The sequence below is a fragment of the Strongylocentrotus purpuratus genome, unplaced genomic scaffold (assembly GCF_000002235.5).
Source record: "Strongylocentrotus purpuratus isolate Spur 01 unplaced genomic scaffold, Spur_5.0 spur5_scaffold_1, whole genome shotgun sequence".
NCBI classification, from domain to species: domain Eukaryota; kingdom Metazoa; phylum Echinodermata; class Echinoidea; order Camarodonta; family Strongylocentrotidae; genus Strongylocentrotus; species Strongylocentrotus purpuratus.
In genome coordinates, this window is record NW_022145594.1 from 10,212,664 (window position 1) to 10,234,684 (window position 22,021).

Here is a 22,021-nt window from a genome sequence, read left to right on the forward strand (position 1 = left end):
AAAGCGCTACAATGGATTTTGTATAGGCATGTTTTTGCCCATGTATGCTATGTATTACAAGAGCTCGCACGCACGGACATTATCTTAAACGGACGCTCATTCCATTATTAATGGGCAGAAAAAGGTGAACAAGGTATCAAAATGCTTGGAAAAATGTGCCAAATATGATGACAGAGAAAATTTGGCGATTTTATGTTGGCAAATACCAGTACGCGCGAAAACGCGCGCGCACGAGTGTGTGAGCTTTTTTTTGCGAAACGCTTAAAATGGCCTAGAACGTATGCAAAATTAATTTTAAACGATTTGGAGCATTTTTATTTTTTGCGCGCGCGCTGACGCGCGGACGTACGCATGCGCGCGCGTTTTTTGACCCGAAATTGACCGGACGGATATTGACCTTAATCATGATAAATATGAATGAGAAATGCCTTTCCGTTAAGAAGATATGATCATGAGTTGAAAGTACCAAAAAAAACACAAAATGGCGCCTGGATGACGTCATGAAGACCTGATGACCTTGAAAATGTTCCTGTCACGTCTCATGACAATGACCTATGACTGTGCCAAAATTGAACGAAATTGACTGGACGGATCTTGAGTTATCGTCTACACAAAAAAGTGGGGAGAAATAAAAATAAACTAGAAATTTAATTCGTCATGGGGACGAATTAGGTGGTCTGTTTTCAATTTTATGATCATAGAAAAGTCAAAAAAGAAAAAAAAAGAAAAAAAAATTGTTGCAGATTCCCGGACTCGAACCAGGGATCTCGAGGTCCAAAGTCAAGTGCGTTACCGATATACCAAAACATTTCCCATAGCGATTACACGTAAACGGAAAATAAAATTCTCAAATCCCACTTTGCAAGTGAAATATGAGCATGATCCCGGCATCTGATCGAAAAATAAATGGCACACTTGTGATAGCTTATTGTCTCAGCTACAAGATACTCGATGCTCAGCGAAAACTAAGCTAAGACGACGGAGATATTGCTCGTGAAAGACGGGAATGTAGAATCCAGTTTTCAGAAAAAGTCATGTCCCATGGAGAATACACGCAAAATGTAAAAAATTGACATGCCTCCTTTAATCGCAAAAATGCGCCATGATGCTTTCGTCAAAATGAAAATTCGTGGTGACTGTATCTGTAGGGAATTGTCTCAGCTAAAACATATCAAAATTTGGATAAAAATTGATCAATATTTACAGAGATACAATCAATTTTTCAAAAATCTGCTGACGTCATAATATGCAAATTGAAATTTTGAGTTCGGAGGCCATTATGATGACGTCATGAGTTAATTGAGGATCAAATGAGACATGAATTCATATCTCCAACTCATGCTTTTTCCAACCATGATATAAAAATTGGGGGTCAATGGACTATCTGAAGAGCTATTTTGATTTTTAAAATGGCATGTTTTTGATCAAATTTGCATTATATTGCCCATAGCAGCACGCGCGGATTTTGAACTTTGACGCGCGCTCACGGCCTTATGAAAGGTCAAGAGTGACTGAAATTAATGTAAATTGTCATTTACGGTAAGAGGAATCTAAATCATGTAAAAAAAATTAAATTTGACTTTTTACGCGCGCTGTGAGCGCGCGCAACGCGCGCGGGGACACTTACGGACGGAAAATTTTGAAATGCTTAAAATGACCTGAAACGTGTGCAAACAAAATTTGGGACGAATTGGAGCATTTTAAAAATTTTAAGCGGGCGTACGTGCGCGTCGAGGTGCGCGCACGGATTTTGTTGACATTTTTAGTTGACCTTTGACCGGAAGTTGATGTATACTAAATATGGTTTATTTTTGATTACTCGTTATTGAGATATGATAATGACCTGATTTTTACAAAATGGCGCCTGGATGACGTCACGATGACCCCATGAACTTGAAAAAGGTTTCGGGAACTTCATATCATAGGGCCTGATGACTAGCAGAAATTTGAAGGAAATTGACCAGGTCGAGTTCGAGTAAACGTATACACAAAAAAAGTGTACGGAATAAATAAAAACTAGAAATTTAATTCGTCATGGGGACGAATTAGGTGGTCTGTCTTCAAGTCTTATGATGTATTATAATATTTACTATATTGAGAAAGGGAGAAGTTTAATATAGACATGTAAACAATGATGATGATGATGATGATGATGATCTTGATAGTAATGGGGATGATGATGATGATGATGATGATCATGATGATGTTGATGATTATCATCAACAGACCACGATGACATCAGACTGAAAAAAATGAGAGTACATTTAGATAGTATATAGTCTCAGCTACAACATACTCAAAAATCAACAAAAATCAAGCCGAAATAACGGCGATATTGCTCGCAAAAGACAAGAATGTAGAATCCAGATTTGAGAAAAAGTCATCTCCCATAAGGATTACACGCAAAAAGTAATGGATCTAGTGATAATAGGGTAATAATAAAGTAAATATGGTTGTTTATTACATTATTTGCGATTGTACGTGTTTTAATATTCAAAGGAGATGGTAGAGTGAAACGGTCAAAAAGAAAAAAAAGTGAAGAAAAAAAAATTGTTGGAGACGCCCGGACTCGAACCAGGGACCTCGAGGTCGGAAGTCGAGTGCGTTTCCGATATACCAAAACATTTCCCATAGAGATTACACGTAAACGGAAAATGGAATGCACAAATCCCACTTTGTAATTGAAATATGAGCATGATCCCGGCATCTGATCGAAAAATAAAGGGCACACTTGTGATAGCTTATTGTCTCAGCTACAACATACTCAAAGTTCAGCGTAAACAAAGCTAAAACGACGGAGATATTGCTTGCAAAAGACAGGATGTAGAATCCAGTTTTCAGAAAAAGTCATGTCCCATGGAGAATACACGCAAAATGTAAAAAATTGACATGCCTCCTTTAATCGCAAAAATGCGCCATGATGCTTTCGTCAAAATGAAAATTCGTGGTGACTGTATCTGTAGGGAATTGTCTCAGCTAAAACATATCAAAATTTGGATAAAAATTGATCAATATTTACAGAGATACAATCAATTTTTCAAAAATCTGCTGACGTCATAATATGCAAATTGAAATTTTGAGTTCGGAGGCCATTATGATGACGTCATGAGTTAATTGAGGATCAAATGAGACATGAATTCATATCTCCAACTCATGCTTTTTCCAACCATGATATAAAAATTGGGGGTCAATGGACTATCTGAAGAGCTATTTTGATTTTTAAAATGGCATGTTTTTGATCAAATTTGCATTATATTGCCCATAGCAGCACGCGCGGATTTTGAACTTTGACGCGCGCTCACGGCCTTATGAAAGGTCAAGAGTGACTGAAATTAATGTAAATTGTCATTTACGGTAAGAGGAATCTAAATCATGTAAAAAAAATTAAATTTGACTTTTTACGCGCGCTGTGAGCGCGCGCAACGCGCGCGGGGACACTTACGGACGGAAAATTTTGAAATGCTTAAAATGACCTGAAACGTGTGCAAACAAAATTTGGGACGAATTGGAGCATTTTAAAAATTTTAAGCGGGCGTACGTGCGCGTCGAGGTGCGCGCACGGATTTTGTTGACATTTTTAGTTGACCTTTGACCGGAAGTTGATGTATACTAAATATGGTTTATTTTTGATTACTCGTTATTGAGATATGATAATGACCTGATTTTTACAAAATGGCGCCTGGATGACGTCACGATGACCCCATGAACTTGAAAAAGGTTTCGGGAACTTCATATCATAGGGCCTGATGACTAGCAGAAATTTGAAGGAAATTGACCAGGTCGAGTTCGAGTAAACGTATACACAAAAAAAGTGTACGGAATAAATAAAAATAAATAAAGAAAGAATAAAGAATAAAGAATAAAGAATAAAGAAAGAAAATTCTAACGAAATCAATAGGTGATCTGTCATCGACAGACCACCTAATAATAAATAAATAATAAAGAAAGAAAATTCTGACGAAAACAATAGGTGATCTGTCGTTGACAGACCACCTAATAAATTATCAATAATTCATTGCATTTGGCCCCGACCCCTAACATAAAAAAAATCCTCTATGTGGGCATGCCTTGAACCATAATTCATTTATGTACTGTACCACAATAATACCGTGGTATACCATGGTACAGTACCATGGTATACCACGGTATTATTGTGGTCCAGTACCGTGGTACAGTACCGTGGTATACTACCGTGGTACAGTACCATGGTATACCACGGTATTATTGTGGTCCAGTACCGTGGTACAGTACCGTGGTATACTACCGTCGTACAGTACCATGGTATACCACGGTATTTTTGTGGTCCAGTACCATGGTATCATTTACAAATCTACTACATATTTAAAGCACTTTCAACACAGTATTCCTCATAATATTTGCCAGCCCTTGTTTATTTAATTTTGAAATAGCATGCTAGTGGTCTGCAAAGTAGACGCAAAAATGACAGGAGCTGGCATGTTCACTTTCAACTCAATTATCCATTCAGCCGCTTCTCTCGCAAACACGATCTGTTAACAAAAGACATCACAATCATGTTGATCATTATTGTTAAATGATCATATGACGTATCAAACATCAAACAATGGAAACAATGTGTTTACTTTAAAAAAAAAAACGTTTATTCAAACGAGCTAAAATCTAGCTCGCGTAAAATATATAAAACAATTTACAGTCGAAAACTGAAGTCTATTTCTATAGCGAAGACTGCCGCTTGTTACATCATTATACATGACACTAAACATTTTCAGCACACAACAATATTATAAAGTGGTTAGTCTATTTCTATAGCGGAAGACTGCCGCTCATATTCAAATTACATAGTACATTATACAAACTGTCCTTCCAGCGGAGGTGCGAGATTCGTTGACGATGTCGTACTCGAATTCAGTCGAAAGACGAAATTTTAAGAAACAATTGTTGACTAGGCCTTCTTGGCAGATCGTAGATGTCGGTGATCATATACAGTTAAAAAATGAATGATGAACGAAAGTCATTCGGCCAGTCGGCAATGTCAATCGGTTGCGGAGTCCGTGTTCGGCGATGGTGAAACGCGGTATAGAGTTTGACGTCGAGGGTGATTGAAGACAAAACGATAGGTTAGGTCATCTTTAGTCGGAGTCAGGATCAGACCTGCAAACGACGAAACGCAAATCGAAGAAGGTAAAAAGGAGGTTCTTACCTTCAATCAAAGTTTGATGCGACAGTGTTCAAAAACAGAACAAACGTCGATAATGCCAATATCCAATTCATTATTAGAGTTCGCAACAATCTTCAAAGTTTAAACGCGAAAACGGAGGTCGACGTCAAAGACATGGTGATGGTGGCGTTGATGTATTGGTGAAGATGATGATAAAGAACGAGGTCGATATGGAAACTACTCATTTGTCATGTTGCGTCTATATCTGTGATTTAAAAAAGACAATTCTGAATTAGAGTCTATAACAAAAACAAATATGAATATCAACAACTGTCAACATGAAATCACACAGTCACAGACGCAGACATGACATCGATTTAGCGTAATTAGTTAATATGCTGGGGTTTTATGCAGTATTCTATTCATGTTCTAAAAAGAATAAAACATTAAATCCTGCGAACAATGATACTATTATCACAGCAGAGTTAATGTGTATGTAAATGTACAAATTTTGCTTTGAATGATATCTGCCCCATAACCCATTAAGATCCTACATCAAGTCACGTAAATTGTACATATGGGATCATACATGTTCAGTCTTATCCTGTCGGAATGTGTTTTAAGTCCCAGTTAACACTGTCATAAATAACTATCTAGACATCGAGTAGATCTATGTACATATTGTAAATAAGGTAGATGATTCTTAAACTTACCCATACTGTTGTAGATTAGCAGGAAAACTCAGTATTCAGCATTATTTTGCAGAGAAAACACCAAGATTCAGTCTAGCTCCTGTCTAGGCAAAGCTACATTGTGAATTTATAATGCACACAGTAGCTTGTGTGTGCACTATTCCCAATGCAAGCTTTGTACAGCGATCCTTTGACACGTACACAGTACACATAGCTAGCCATTCAAAAAATGCGGGGTTATATTGCACAACGGTTCCAAAGGATTGGTTGTGTGTACGTGTGTGTATGTGTGTATATGTGTGTATATGTATATGTATATGGGGCCTGTAGGTATATAGTCTTGACTTGTGCAGACCTTCTTTATGATATTTCAAGCTGTTGCACAATTTCTAATTTACACACCCTTGATAAATGGCCAAATGAAAGTTAAGAGTTTTCCACTCCTAGCTTTCCCCTAATTTTAATTGCACACGTTTTAACTACATTAATGAATTTGTTAAAATAATGTATTTTTTAACTGTCAGTTTTTTATTTCAACTAAAATGTTAGAAAACATAAGGACTATGAAATTACATAATTGTACTGGATACACGCGATATCATTTTTTTAAATATATTTTTTTCTTTCTACAATTCTTATATTTTTGTTTGAATATTTTTTTTATTCATAAAAATTGTGTTTTTAATGATATGAATTTTTGATTTTTTTTTTATCTAATTCTTTTCAAATGTTTTTGAACAATAATTATTATAATTGTTTTGTTTTTTCTTCATGATTCTGAAATATTTTAATTATTATTTTGTTATTAATTCTTATGTTTTTTTTATTTGGTTTCATGCGTCCGCTAATTTGTTGTTGTTTTTGTTTTCAAAATTTTAAGACCATTCTTTGAAACAGATTTGTGGGTCGGTGGAATTGTGTGGACGCGGTAACTTTGGGTAGGTCTATAACACACTCGGTTATGCTTCGTGTGTTTAAATCATGCCCAAAGTTACCTTGAGCAAACGATTCGGGATTTCAATAAGTAATAAGGAAACTGAAAAAGAGCAAAAACAAATGACAAACAAATTAAAACTAGTGCCAAACACAGAATCATATTAACCATGGTAGTACCATGGTAGTACCATGGAAGAACAGTAGTACCATGGTAGTACCATGGTAGTTCCATGGTAGAATCATGCTTACCATGGTAGTACCACGGTTATTATGGTAATACCATGGTAATACCATGGAAGTACGGTAGTACCATGGTAGTATGGCAGTACCATGGTAGTACCATGGTAGTACCATGGTAGAATTATGCTTACCATGGTAGTACCATGGTTATTATGGTAATACCATGGTAATACCATAACAACCATGGTAGTACCATGGTATACCATGTGTTTTTTTTTGTAAGGGTATGTGTGAATGTCTAGTCCCCCTCCTCCCCCTGTATCTCTTTCTTTCTCTCTCTCTCTCAAATAATCTATCTGAATCTCTTTTAACCGCTCTGCATATCCATGCTTTTCCCCATTTCTTCCTGCATCTTTGATGAACAAATATTATTTCGAACAACGACTTCATTGTTAGCATACAGCGAAAGTTTTAAGTAGAAATTAACATCGACTCTACATGGCCAATAAGATCTAATCAAGTACAAATGTGATACAGCACCTGAAATAGACATCGCCGATGATATCGCCTTGAGACCTACAGAGGATATCAATGAATGCTGAGTCAGTGAAAATATACCCAGCAGTACCAGATACCTGCATGTCAAGACAAAATAGTATACAAATAGTGTAATAGTATGAAAGAATAACAAATTATTTTACATACAAGCCTCTTTTCTCCCAGAGAATATAATCATGTAGTTTATTCCCTTTTATTGGTCGAGTTCAATATTGTCATCATATTGCTTTTCCTCCGTACAACACGTCACTCCACCGATGGACAAACGGCGTGCATTATCTTTACAATATTGCATGCTGAGCGTTATAAGCATGCAAGTTTTGATGGACCATGTGACGTCGCAATGTTTATCAGTTTTTTTTTTGCCTTAAAGTCGACTTGCTTCAGTAAATTGCTAAGATATTATCTGAATACGAGAAAAGACATATAACTTAGTCAAGTAAAGTTCTAATTAAAATACAAACTTAATGTACCCCTGGGGGAAAATACACAAACGGGGGCTCGGGGCGAATTAGCCCCCAAAATGCCCAAAAGAGCACACGAAAGTAACAAAAGAGCCCCCCTAATTTGCATAGAGTTCAATGCAAACAAATTAAAGAATGTTATTTTCATGCAAGCAAGCTTGAAATGTAGCCCCCGAAATTTTTTTATCAATTGTTTTCCTGACGTACCCACTGAATTGAATAGAACCCCATTATATAAAAAATGCATTGTTAGTATTGCGGAGATTTTTTCTTCCTTCTCATTTTGAATTGCAAAATTTTGCTTTATAAGACCAGCCGAGACACTGTTGGAATATGATTTGATAAATTGATCTTTTTTTAATCCATTAGATTTCACTGTAGTTTGATTTGTTTTATGTATATGATACCGGTAATAATAATAATAATATTGACTTTCTTTCTTGGCATATCAAACATGTATATATTGCATTCTGCTAGTATAGGAATGCAATATATATGATATAACACTCAAGGACAGCCTATTAATATATATATATATATATATATATATATATATATATATATATATATTAGGGCTGTGCAAAACAGTGTAATGAGGTACTCGAGTACACTCCCAGGCTTACAAGCGAATACTTGAATATTCGGACGCCATGTTTTTTTATAATTTTTTTGAATTTTTTTGCGGCCGAATATTCGAGTACAAGAAATCGTACTCAAGTAGTTGTCAACGGTGCGGGTACTCGAGCATTCGACTTCTCGTCACAGCCCTAATATATATATATATATATACATAAATGTGAACCGAGAAAATGCAGTATCTGCCCAGTGGTGTTATATTTCACTGAGGCCGCAATCCTAGGTCGAATTATAATAGCACAGGGTAAATTCTGGATTTGGAGGTCAATATATGTTATATTGAACAATAAAATGCATGCAATATTTGTCATATGAAATTAAGGGTATCAATTTTGTGACCCTTTGGATTTAGGCCCTCTCGATTACATACAGCAGGGAGGTGGGAGGGACTCCTACATTCAGGTTGCCTTCACCTCGGATGCGCACGGCTAAGACAATTAAGGGTATCTATTTTGTGATCCTGTGGACCCTCTTGAGTACACTACATTCAGCAGGAAGGTGGGAGGTTACGCGCATTGAAGAGATGTGGGCAGTCTAATTTACTTTTGTACACGTCATACCGTGCAAAAAAGGTGTGTTTGTGGGCAAAGTGGGTGTGTATGACAATAATATATGCAAACAATTCCTTACATCGAAACAGAACAATCAGCACTCCATGCCATGATGCATATTGACCCCCCCCCCCCCCACACACACACACTTGACTTTATAAAAACAAAATCAAATGTTGAGAGGAGGAGAGAGAATCAAGACGCGTTAAATGGCATTCCGGAGAGTGGGAGGCAGCTAGAGAACGTGGTTCCATATTATTATACCATTAGCAATGAATGAAGTCTGTAGTAAACTTACAAATATTGTGCTGTAGTTCTTCCCGTTGGTCTTGAAGGGATTGGTCAAAGAGATCGGTTTATCCACATTTAGATTAACAATCGTCGAGTCGGTAAACTCTGCTGAACTCTCATACTGGAAGAAGAAGGCGCCTACATAAAATGCAAATCAGAGGATAGAGAAATATATACTCCTAGAAACAAACAAACAAATGCATTATTTTGCAGTACGTCTTACAGTACCACTTTACCGACATCCTATATGGTTAATTAATGCTTAGAAGATTTTCTTTTTGTCCCAAGACAATCTTTAAATTCTCCAAAGTAACGGGAAAACAATAGCAGTTGCTCCCTAGCTCTCCTCCATCACATCCCCGGCAAAATAAAAGAAAGACAAGTCAAGAAGAAAGAGAGAGCTCGAGGGGGGGGGGGGTGGGAGAGGGGACATGGAAAATGGGAGAAAAGATGATAACTATCCTACACACTCTCCCTCGACTGGATGGTCTTGATTCTATATACACGTTTACTGACCATCATAACTTAGAAATAAATTTGTACCATTAAACATTTTGTTGCCATTAAAAAGAAAATTAATAAGCCCTTTATGTCTTGATGAATTCATAATATTCTGGTATGATACTTTTTTTTTTAAATTTATCAAACTTGGATTTTCAAACATTTTACGCAGATCAATGTTTCAAATTAAAAGTAGAAAAGCCACTTGGCTATATTGCAAATTTCAACTCGACGTAGATTAAGACATGATATCAAAAAATGATTAAGTCGCTAAAGCCTGCATAAAACCTGGTTACATATCGTATTTTCCTAAGGTTGATCTGAAAATTTGTTATTCCAAAGGTTCGTAGTTCTGAAAATGAATGGAATCATAATCCCAAAGGTTCATAATTCCGAAAATGAAATAAGACCTTAATAAAGGTACATATTTTTTTCTTTTTTTTCTTCGGAATTACGAATCTTTGGAATAACCTTTGTCTATTTTCGGAATTATGTACCATATTTCATTTTCAGAATTACAAACTTAAGAAATTGCAAACCTTTGGATAAACAAGTGCCTCCCTAAAGGAGTTATGCTTTAAATAACTTCAGAATCAATGCCATTATCCAAGTATTCATTTATGAAACAAATAACACTTGAAAGGATGCACAGGTATGAAATCATCATAACCAGAAGATGCAGGTTGTGCAGAACTCAGCAGCTCGTCTTATTTATCGTATTAGGAAACATGAATCTGTGTCTCTTATTTTAAGAGACTTACACTGGCTACCCATTCACTCTCGCATTTTATTCAAAATATTGTTGTTAGCTTATGAATGTTTTTATGATTTTGCGCCTCCTTATTTGATTGAGCTATTAACATTGTACACACCTTCTAGAAATCTTCGTTCTAATAAGAAAAAATTGTTTGTTATTCCACCAGTGATGACCAGGTCATATGGTGAACGCAGCTTCGCTCACACTGCCTCAACTTCATGGAACAATCTCCCGGAACATCTAAAAAACATTGACTCTATTGTTAAGTTTAAGATTGCTTTAAAGACGCACTTATTTAACATTTAATTCATCCATTTTGTCCGTTACCCAGTATGTCTTGTCTTTGTATTCTGTTATGTTTTTTTCTCTAGAGCGCATAGGGACATTTTTTAATACTATGTTTTATGCGCTATACAAGAACGGTTAATTATTATTATTATTATTATTCTGTATCTCAATCAACAAACAAACAAATGATGGAAAATGCCGGTAGATTATGCCACAAGGGATGATAAATAAGAGCCAACAATGATGAACGACAAGTGGCGGTGCCTGGATTGTTAAAGTTGAGATTGGAGCAAGTTCAAGGGAATGAACAAGAATTTTGTTTCGGGAAAGAGCAAAAAATAATTCAGAATGTTTTCTCCATTTCACAACGATGCAGGCCTTCTGGATTTATTTTGTTTATAAAGATTCTTTTTTTGAAGTGAAAGTGGTCTTGAAGAGGGATAATCATGCCAAAAACGTTTTTCGTTTTTTTTTTTTCTTCTTCTTCTGATATTCGGCCAAATGTTTTTAAAGAACCCCTTTTCCGAAATAAACGGCCCCTCTAAGCTATTTTTATCCTGCACCAGTCCCCCAAATGTCCATAGTGTTTGGACTGAGCAGAGGCGAATATGGGGATGCAAGAGGAACAATCCGATGACAACCCTTGAATGGACACAACAAGGTGCAAAGGGTGAAGGAGCCATAGGCTTTGATTTCCTCTCTCGTGTTAGGGGGTTTCGCCCCTCGCCTCCCCTCCCTTAAGTTCACTGCCACAGGGTCACAGGGTAAAGTTTTTACTCCAGTGCTTCTTAAATTGAAAACTGACAACATTTTATTGGAGATTTTGATATTAATGAAGGAAAGGGTTAAATATGAAAGCTGAACAATTTTGCAATGTTTGGGTATGCAGCAACTAACCACTTCACCAACATTGTGGAACTAAAAACAACTACCTCTCGTATAGACCATGTGTAATTGCGTATATACCAGCGTTTTTTTTTACTGGGGTGCCGCCAGAGAAATTTAGTAACATCAAAAATTTATCTGAGCAACGTCGGTTTCGTTTTCTATGAGAAAATAGCATATTAAAGACAAAAAAAGTGTATTTCTTCCAAGCTTGCTTCACTCGCTCGCATCATTTAGAAGCAGGCAGATTGCAGGTAGTGAAGTGCCTGAATAGCTACATATTTGGCAAGGAGTTGTCTGAACCTCATTTTATATGACAGCAAAGATATGGTATAACTTCTACATAACAATTATATTTTTACTGCTCGCAGAATTTAGAAATGAAATAATTCCGGGCAACGGGATGCCCTAAAATTAGTTTTTTCCTAACATGCAAATTTTTGTCGTTATAGCCTAATCAATTATGCAAAATGCTAATTTTATGCATTTTACAGAAAACTCTACATATTTGTCCGTAGACTTGTGAAGAATCTTGAAAATGTATTGAATTTTATGATATTTGAAAATTCATAGGTTAATTTGCATAAATTATGAATACGCAAATTACGCATTCATGAATATCAAATCTGGAACTATATTTAGGGAACTAGAATCATTACAAAAATTGTCAGACTCCACTTTTTGAATATTGAAACTCATTATTCATATGAAACTTCTTTTCTAACACAAAATAGTTATTTGATGTAATTAATAATGATAATTTATGCAAATTTGATGCGATTTTCAACTATTTATTTACTTATGTATTTTATTGTTGTTTATTTCTTATTATATCTATTGTTTTATTTCTAATGTATTATTTTGTTCTGGAATACATCAAGTTACTCTGAGAAACATATAAAAGCAATTTGATATCAATTCATATCTTCACATTTCTGCTTGTACATGAATATATGCAATTATAGCATTTTTTTTATGACATGCGCATACTAATTGTTATGTAACACCTTACAGGTATATCCGATTTTGACGAAAATGGTATCAAAATGTGCGCAAGACTTGAGGGAAAAAAGTCATGAAACGACAATTCAAAATTCCAAGCGATTGCGGCACGATCTCTGAAAATGTCGAGGGGGGCCTCCCAGGCCCCCCCCCACCCCAGTACAGTAAGGGTTAATATATTAAAGATGTAATGGGGAGGGGGAGAGACTCTAATAAAAAAATAAGTATGCCCGTTAGTATGTACATGAAACTTGACGAGTTTCAGGGTGATGTACAAGTAATATAATCTGATGAATTCGGGATTAGGGTAACGCGAAACCATTTATTTCCGAAAAGGCCGAGGTGATTGCCCCCCCCCCCCCAAAAAAAAAAAATAAATAAATAAAAAAATAAAGGTTGAAAAACGCTGGTATAACAAATTCTTTTATTCATGCAGGAGTTATAATATAAACTGATATTTCAGATCATTTTCCTATCCTTGGTGCCTTTGAACATCTTACATGTATGAAGGCTAGTGTATCGTACCTTCATACATTTTTATATTAATACATTTCAGAAAGATCTAGGTAAAATTGATCGTGATTATGTAAGAGGTTGTACAAAATGTATTGAGTCATACTCTGTATTTTACGAATTGTTTGCGCAAGTCTATGACAAGCATGCAACAATGATGTCACTAACTTCGAAGAATCTGAAAAGGGGGGGGGGGGGGGGGAATGGGAGTAAAACCGTGGATGACTAATGCTGTTTTAAAATCGGACGACAAGAAGCACAAGTTTTTATTCTGAACTAAAGGCATCAAAGTTCAACAGAAAGACGAGGAAGAATACAAAAGAGTGCAGAAATGTTCTAACTGCAGGCCTCCAATTCATTGAAGAGCTTTTCTGTAGTACGAAATAAGAGCGATAATATCCGATAATAGGTTAATGCCTCATACGATATCGTTCCATCAGACCTGTAAGAATGATTTGAAAGAGTACTCGTTCGTCTATGCTAATACATGCTGGATCGTGCAAATAACAAATATGCTAAACGTGGTTTCATGTACACGTCTACAGACCATACCATCTTACAAAAAAAAAAGATTATACCATTACAAATTTCTTGTCATTCATAATGGAAAATCAATAAGCCCTTTAAGAATTTAAAAAAAATTATGATAATCCGGTAACACACAATAATTATATTTTTTATCATACTTAGATTTCTAAACATATTTGAGAGATTCATGTTTCGAGTTAAAAGGTAAAAGACGCCATTCGACCATATTGCATATTTTCAACTCGTAGACTTAGACATGACACACACACACAAGCTGAATAAGTCGTTTAAGCCTGCATAACACCCTGTCACTTTTTCTATTTTCCTAAGGTTAAAAATGAAATACGGTTCGCAATTTTGAAGATGAAATATGGTTCATAATTTAGAAACAAGATAGGATTCATAATCCCGAAGGTTCTTAATTCCTAAAATGACATAGAAACTAGATGCGGGCCTATTGTCTTCCGGAATTACGAACCTTCGATCACTGAACCCTTTTTCGGAATTATGTACTCTATTTCATTTAAAGAAACAAACAAACGTGTTTTGGGGCGGTACGCCAATACAGTACCGCCTTACCGACTTGGTTGGGTAATCTCTTTGGCAGCTCACTCAGGAAGCTATACTGGGATGTATCTATAGGGTTCATTAATCGTTAAAAGTCTTTCGATTTAATTTCCCAGATAATCTTTAAATTCTCCAAAGGAAGAAGCGAAGTAACAGAGACTCAGAGGCAGTTGCCTACTTCTCCCCCATCACTTGGCAAAATGAAGAAGAAAAAAAAGAATAGAAGATAGAAGACCTAGAAATATCGCGATGCGTATCCCCCGGCAGAGGCAGCGAGTTTGTGTCATCCTTATGGTCGAAGGAGGGACAAAGATCCCCTCTCCCCTCCCTGAAAAAAGGGTGACGTAGAGATCGCCACTAGAGGTTCAGACTATTGTCAAGACTATAAGAGCAGCAACACCAAAACAATATGTGTGTAGATTAGAGTATGATGCATCTCTGTAGAAAATTTGAAAGAAATCTGTCAAGAAATGTGGCAGTTAGAGCGCACAAAAGACAGCGACCAAAATATGACTAAAGATGTGTCATACATCGACTACTTCAAAAAAAAACCATAGATATCTTCGTGGTTTGAGAATGTGTTCAGGATTTTTTGCATGTCAGAGGGTTAGTACAGTAGAAGGAATATAGTAAGTAACATTTTATAAAAAAAATTAAGCAAATTTTTTCACCAACCTTCAATAATGTTACCACGTCACTTTAAAACAAGTTTTGAAAATATTAGAGTTGATATAATTTTGTTTCTTATTAAAGGTCATTTTTTAGTCCGTTATACTTTCATCATGCTTAAAATTCCATCACGATTGTTTTTTCCTTTTTCAATGATGTTGTATTTCCAACCGTGTGACCTCACAAATCTATAACTTTATTGTTCGCTCGCTTGGATCGCTCATAAATGAACATTCAGACCATCATACCCAACTGCAAAGTAATATCTTGGACCGAGTTAAGAGAGTAACAAATATTAAAATCATTCCTGATAATGATATAACAATACCAATGTCTACAAAATGTTTGCATTCAGTTTTTCCCTTGGAGTATTGGAGGTGCCATTTTCCCCCATAAACTCCCACTTGGGAAGACACCCCCCCCCCCTCTCTGTCCCTGTTTGTTTGTTTATCCAGTAATTTGAATTCATTGGAATATTAGATGCTCTCTTTCAAATACACTCAAGACTGCCGAGCCACCGATTATCTACTGCTTCTTGTCCTAAAACCAAAGTGTGGTTATAGAGCGCTACTTGCAGCGGGCCTCGCTATGTCCAATTTGTACAGCATTCAAGATTTCCTTCTAGCCAGTTTTAAATCATTTTTTTTTCTTCTAATTTTCCCCAAACCTTTTCAATCAGTGTCAAGATTACTTTTTGTTGCTCAATCTCTCTACCGTCCCATCCATACATTTTCCAGCCTAACTGTAAACTATTTTACAATGTGCAAACAATGAGAGTCAGACAACTTCATGCAAGATGTAAATTTTCATTAATTTTTTGTCACAACATGTGACAACGAAATGTTGTGTGGCCCCGCAAAAGATTGCCCAATTTGGCAAACTTGGTCTCAAAAGTTGCGAGACCCTTAAAAGGAAAAATAACGAAAAGGCAATTCGCAATCTGAAGCAGTTTTGCAGCAGTCGTGGATTTTGTAAAGTGCGGTGGGCAGGGGGGGGGGGGTCAAAATACCCCTCAGTGAGAATAGAATCAAAGAGTATCTGAGGGTTTGCGTCATATCACCATATGGTAATATAACAGCTTCGCCAATCTTCACACGTTGATAGTGGAAAACACCCAAATACCCTATATATAGTCATCTGGGTGTAAACCCTTTGTTGTTTGAAGGCTCGCAATGTTTTGTGCGTGAAGCCGTGAACGTGGGAAGAAACACTGGGAAGCAAAAAAAAAAAAAAAAACACATGTTCTTTTATTGTTCCCTCACAAAAGTGAGTACACAATATTTGTCTGTGTCCACATTTCAATCAAAATTTCTTCTAGACATTGCACTTTAAAGATACTATGTCCCTTTTGCAGCCAACATCCAATTCTGTAGAACTTTGCAGGAATTATGTACCGTACATGTATATGTCATGTATGTCGTATCCGTGAAATTTAAACATTAGCAGCGTCCTAGCAGGGATATGTGAATTTAACTCACATATCCCTGGTCCTAGTATTCAAATTATGCAAGGATACCTGGTTACCTTCTAGACTTTATTGTCTGACACTATTGAGTGACCGACTAACATTTCTTTTTCTTTTGTAATAACATAAATGAACTGTTACGGGTACATGATCATTTGTCTACATCAATAACCCACTACTTGTGATGGCCAACATAACTTTGAGCAGCACAAAGCGTGCAACCTTTCGGTACAAGCGTCTGCAAATCAGTCGATTTGAAAACTACATGTAATAGTCGTTATTATCCCACTAAAAGCCATTTTTCAAGTACTTTCGTTTGAAGGGATGTTCTAAATTAGCATTGTCTTTCAAATGCCGTTGGAATTTAACCTTTTCATTTGTTTGGCCTGCAAATGGGACATAATCCTGACTACAAAACACAACAACAAAACCAGTTTAAAAGGATTATTGACTTTTCTGTCAAGACTCAAGGACAAATGATAGATTCATGCGAAGTGATCTAGATATGAAATTATAAACTTTTTAAAGAACTAATTTAGAGAAAAAGGTCATATCTTGAAGTATCTAAATCCAAAAAAGGGGGCGGGTTTGGCCAGACACGATGGAGCTACGGCCACAGAAAGAAAGCCATTTTTAGGACCTCTAAAAAATTACCCCCTTAATGACAATTCCCCCTCTCTGGACAACCAAGGACAACCATCCCCCGGGACACTTACAGCGTGTCCACACACAAAATAATTTATCCCGAAACTCTATAACGAAATGTCGTATAAAGAATCATCCTATAACTTTCAAAGTGTCCACACACAAGAAACGTCGTATAAATAATCATCGTATAAATTCCAGGATGTCCACACACAGAAGAAAGTAATCCTGAAACTCTACAGCGAAATGTCGTATAGGTGCGCAGTTTGCTACTGCGGTCATGAAATGGAAGCGAAAATGAGAGGTCTGGTCTCCTTTTGCTCGAGGTCACGTTAAGCCCCGCCCAGTAAGTTACACTAGTTACACTCCCCCTGTCCACACACAACATTTTCCGTGATTAGGCGTGATTCTTTATTGAGTTTCAGTTCGAAACGATGCCCAAACCTGCGTTTCGTTAGACTAGTTTCGTTATACGACGTATCGTTAGTGAGCGTCCACACACACAATTTTCATCGTAAAACTATTGCGAAACTGTATCACTATCGCGAAACGGTATAGCTAATCACGCCTAATCATGGAAAATGTTGTGTGTGGACAGGGGGTTACTCCTCCCCCTTCCCCCAAGCATCGCCAAGGACAACCACCCTCTCCCCAAAAAATTACCCTCCCTGTTCATTAAAGGGGTAGTCTACCCTGATAATAAGTTGGTTATAATACAAGTCATTTTCTTACTGGGGGTAATTTTCCAAGGGGAGTGGGCGGCTGATTGTCCGTGCGGTTAATTTTCAGGAGGGCGGGCGAAGGGGGGGGGGGGGGGGGCTAATCAAAGGTTTTTTAATCATTTTATACATAGTAAAGTGTGTTTAATAATGGTCTTGTCGATAAAATGAAAATGTAATTAATACTGAAATATAATTTACCTTTATCCTAGTATCTTACAGTGACTAATAAGTGTTTGGTATTAAGACCATGCTTTTTTGTATGAATTGTTCTGTTTTTACCATCCTCACCATGTGCCACAGATTCATCGCTTCAAATAAGTAGATTCCATTTATGGGCATTTTCTTTGTATGTCACTAACTTTTCCGAGCCAATTTATTGAAAAGCTTTTAATGTAGTACGAAATATGAGTGGTTAGTATCCGGTTATAGGTTAATGCCTCAAATAATATTTTCCACCAAACTAATTGTACAAAAGTTTTTAAATAGAACTCATACTAAATGATGCTACATTGTGGAAATAAAACACATGCCAAATGTGGTTTCATTTACACGTCTACTAACCATACCATCTTACAAAAAAAAGATTATACCATTATCAATTTCTTGTCATGTAATGGAAAATTAATTAGCCCTTTAAGTCTTAATAAAATGATAATAATCAGATAACACATCAAATTTGGATTTCTAAACATACTTGACAGCTTTATGTTTTGACTAAACCATATTGCATTTGTTCAACTCATAGACTTAGACATGACACACAAACAAAACTGAATAAGTCGTTAAAGCCTGCTTAAAACCAGATCACATGTCGTATTTTCCTAAGGTTAAAAATGAAATACGGTCCGCAATTATGAAGATTAAATAGGGTTCATAATTTCGAAACAAGATAGGATTCATAATCCTGATGGTTCATAATTCCTAAAATGATATAGAAACTAGATGCAAGCCTATTGCTTTCCGGATTTACGAACCTTTCGATCACCGAAACTCTTTTCCTTTTCAGAATTATGTACTCTATATTTCATTTTAAAAATTATTTAAGCATTATGCTCCTAGAAACAAACAAACGGCTTTTAGGCCGGTATGCCTTAAAGTACCACCTTACCGACAATCTATACGGTTAATTAATCTTTAAAAGTCTTTCTATTTCATTTTCCAGACATTCCTGAAATTCTTAAAAAGGAAGCAGCAGAGTAAAAGAGACTCGATGGCAGTTGCCTACTTCTCCCCGATCACTTGCAAAAAATGAAGAAAAAAAAAAAGAATAGAAGATAGAAGAAAGAGAAACAGAGAGAGGGGAAGGGAGATGGGAGATGGGAAATGGAACATGGGAGAACAGATGATAACATACACTCTCTCCCGACACGATGGTCTTGTTGATTCGTATTTCAGCCAATTATTAAGACTGATGTCCCACCCCCAGCCCCATGACGGACTCAGGCAACGGCACTATATATTATATATATGTCACCAATATCGGACACTTCTTAATACTGGAAATGTCAAACATGTTTCCATAAACACGTATACTGACCATACCAACTTACAACAAAAAACAGTTGTACAATTAAATATTTGTCCTCATTTAATTGAAAATTAATAAGCCTTTAGGTCTTTGTAAAATCAAGATAATCCAGTATTATACATAAATTAAATCTTCTATCAAACTTGGATTTTTAAACACTTTAGGCAGTTTTATGTTTCAAGTAAAAGGGGGAAAAGCCATTCGGCTATATTGCAAGGTTTAACTCGAAGACTTAGACATGACACCAAAGTGATTAAGTCATTAAAGCCTGCATAAGACTGTACGATTGATCTGAAAATTAGTTATTCTGAAGGTTCTATAATTTGAAAGGTTCGTATTTCCGAAAGTTTGTTCTTCTGAAGGTTCGTAATTCTGAATATGAAATAGGAATCATAATCCCAAAGATTCATATAATTCTGAAAATGAAAAAGAACCCTGATTCAGGCCTATTCTTTTTGGAAATTACGAATCTTTGGAATACCAAACCCTTTTAAATTTTGAAGTTATTTACCCTATTTCATCTTCAGAATTATTTTGAACCTTCGGATAAATGAACCTTTATTCTGAATATTGAACCCTATTTTATTTTTCGGAATTATGAACCCCTTTGCACAGGAAAATTTTGTTGCAGAATTACAAGCCTTGGGAATAACGAACCTTTGATAAATGATTGCCTCCCTAAATGTCTTTAAACTTTAAATAAATAAAGAATCAATAGCATTAAACAAAAATTGGATTGAATCATTCAAGTATTCCCTTATGAAAGAAATAACACTCACCATTATCTTCAGCAATGACAGCAATGGTGAAACAGGAAAGAAGGATGCACACGTATGAAAACATCTCGACCGTTCTGTACCTCGACAAGCAAGCAAATGATGCAAAATGCCAGTAGAATATGCCAGATGGGATGGTAAAATGGAAGGAAAATATTGATCCACGACAACTGGCGGTGCCTGGATTTTTAGAGTTGAGGTTGAAGCAAGTTCTAGGGAAAAAGCATGATATTTTTAGTGAAAGTGCAAAACTAAATCAATGTTTTTTCTCCCTTTCGCAATGACGCAGACCTTCTAGATTTATTTTGCTAGTCAAGATTTGTTTTCTTTAAAGTGTAAGGGGGCTGTAATAAGGATACGGTAATCATGACGAAAAGGTTCTTTGTAATAACGGGTACATGAGCATTTGTCTACATCAATAACCCACTACTTGTGATGGCCAAAATTAAATTAATTGAAACTTTGAGCCGCAAAAAACGTGCAATCATTCGGTACAAGCGTATGCAAATCAGTCGATTTGAAAACTAATAGTCGTTATTTTCCCACTAAAAGCCATTTTCAAGCATTTTCGTTTGGAGGGAAGTTATAAATTAGTGTTGTCTTTCAAATGCCGATGGAATTTAACGTTTTCATTTGTTTGGCCTGCAAATGGGACATAATCCCTTTAATAACAACAAAACACAACAACAAAACCAGTTTAAAGGGATTATGAACATTCTCTGTCAAGACTCAAGGACAAATGAAAGATTCATGGGAAATGATCTAGAAATGAAACTAAACTAGAGAAAAAGGGCATATCTCGAAGTATCCAAATCCACAAAAAGGGTGCGGTTTTGGCCAGACACGATGGAGCTACGGCCACAGAAAGAAAGCCATTTTCAGGACTTTAGAGGGAGCTATTTATATCATGCGTGACCATTGGAACTTGAAATTCAGTAGGATTGTGTGCTTCTATAAAAACAAGATACTGTAAGGATGTGAGACAAAACGGAATTGGTATCAGTTATGGCAATTACGTTTTTTAGCGTTCAATTGTTAAACAGTCATAGTGATTTTTGACGGATTTAATTTCGGATTTGAAGTTCCAGTATGAAGATGGAATTTTTAAGGGCCTGTTTTTACATGGCAGATGAAATAATAATCTCTTAAACTATCTGGAGGAATTTTATAAAAGTCTGTAGCATCAAGGATAGTGGAGATACGAAGGAAGAATGAAATGCCTTAAATGGACCAGAAACAAACAAAACGGCGACTGGATGGTTACGTATCAGTCACGGTGATCTTGGAAAACGAAGACTCAGGTGCCCTAGATTAGATATCAGAGATTACGACTACAAAATTTGAAAGGAATTGGGTTGGAGAATGGGACCTAGATTAGATTCAAAAGCGCTACGTGCAAAATGAAAGGGATTTCGGGGGAAAAGAAGAAGACTAAGACTTGAACTGCAATTGTATCAGAACGATGTGCGTGCATTGAAGCCTGCGTTTCTTCATGTTAAACAAAGAAGCATCTCTCAGACTATCGAGAGCCATTTGTTAGAAGTCTGTAGATCTTCTATGAAAGTGGAGATAGGTAAAAGAGATAGGTAAAAGAGAAAGAAAGGCCTCACAACGGCCCGAAACGGACAAAATGGCGCCTGGACCATCACGCAAGAGTGGTTTCGGAATAAGAAGAGTTCAGTGACCTTAATGGGATGCTAGTGTCGTATTCTAGCTTATGGGGGGGGGGC

At 36.3% G+C, this 22,021-nt stretch overlaps 1 protein-coding gene and 1 long non-coding RNA gene across 2 annotated transcripts; both read right to left on the reverse strand.

The window, feature by feature from the left end:
- Nucleotides 1-4,596: 4,596 nt before the first annotated feature.
- Nucleotides 4,597-5,991, reverse strand: LOC115920900. The gene is made up of 2 exons (XR_004062602.1): nucleotides 5,851-5,991; nucleotides 4,597-5,402 (listed from the first exon to the last, which is right to left on the reverse strand). It is a non-coding gene; the product is annotated as an uncharacterized LOC115920900 (long non-coding RNA).
- Nucleotides 5,992-7,216: 1,225 nt separating this feature from the next.
- Nucleotides 7,217-20,700, reverse strand: LOC115921460. Its single transcript, XM_030978959.1, has 3 exons — nucleotides 20,295-20,700; nucleotides 9,453-9,583; nucleotides 7,217-7,580 (listed from the first exon to the last, which is right to left on the reverse strand). The coding sequence occupies exons 1-3, from the start codon at nucleotides 20,356-20,358 to the stop codon at nucleotides 7,458-7,460; spliced, it is 318 nt and encodes a 105-aa protein (XP_030834819.1). The 5' UTR covers nucleotides 20,359-20,700; the 3' UTR covers nucleotides 7,217-7,457.
- Nucleotides 20,701-22,021: the final 1,321 nt, after the last annotated feature.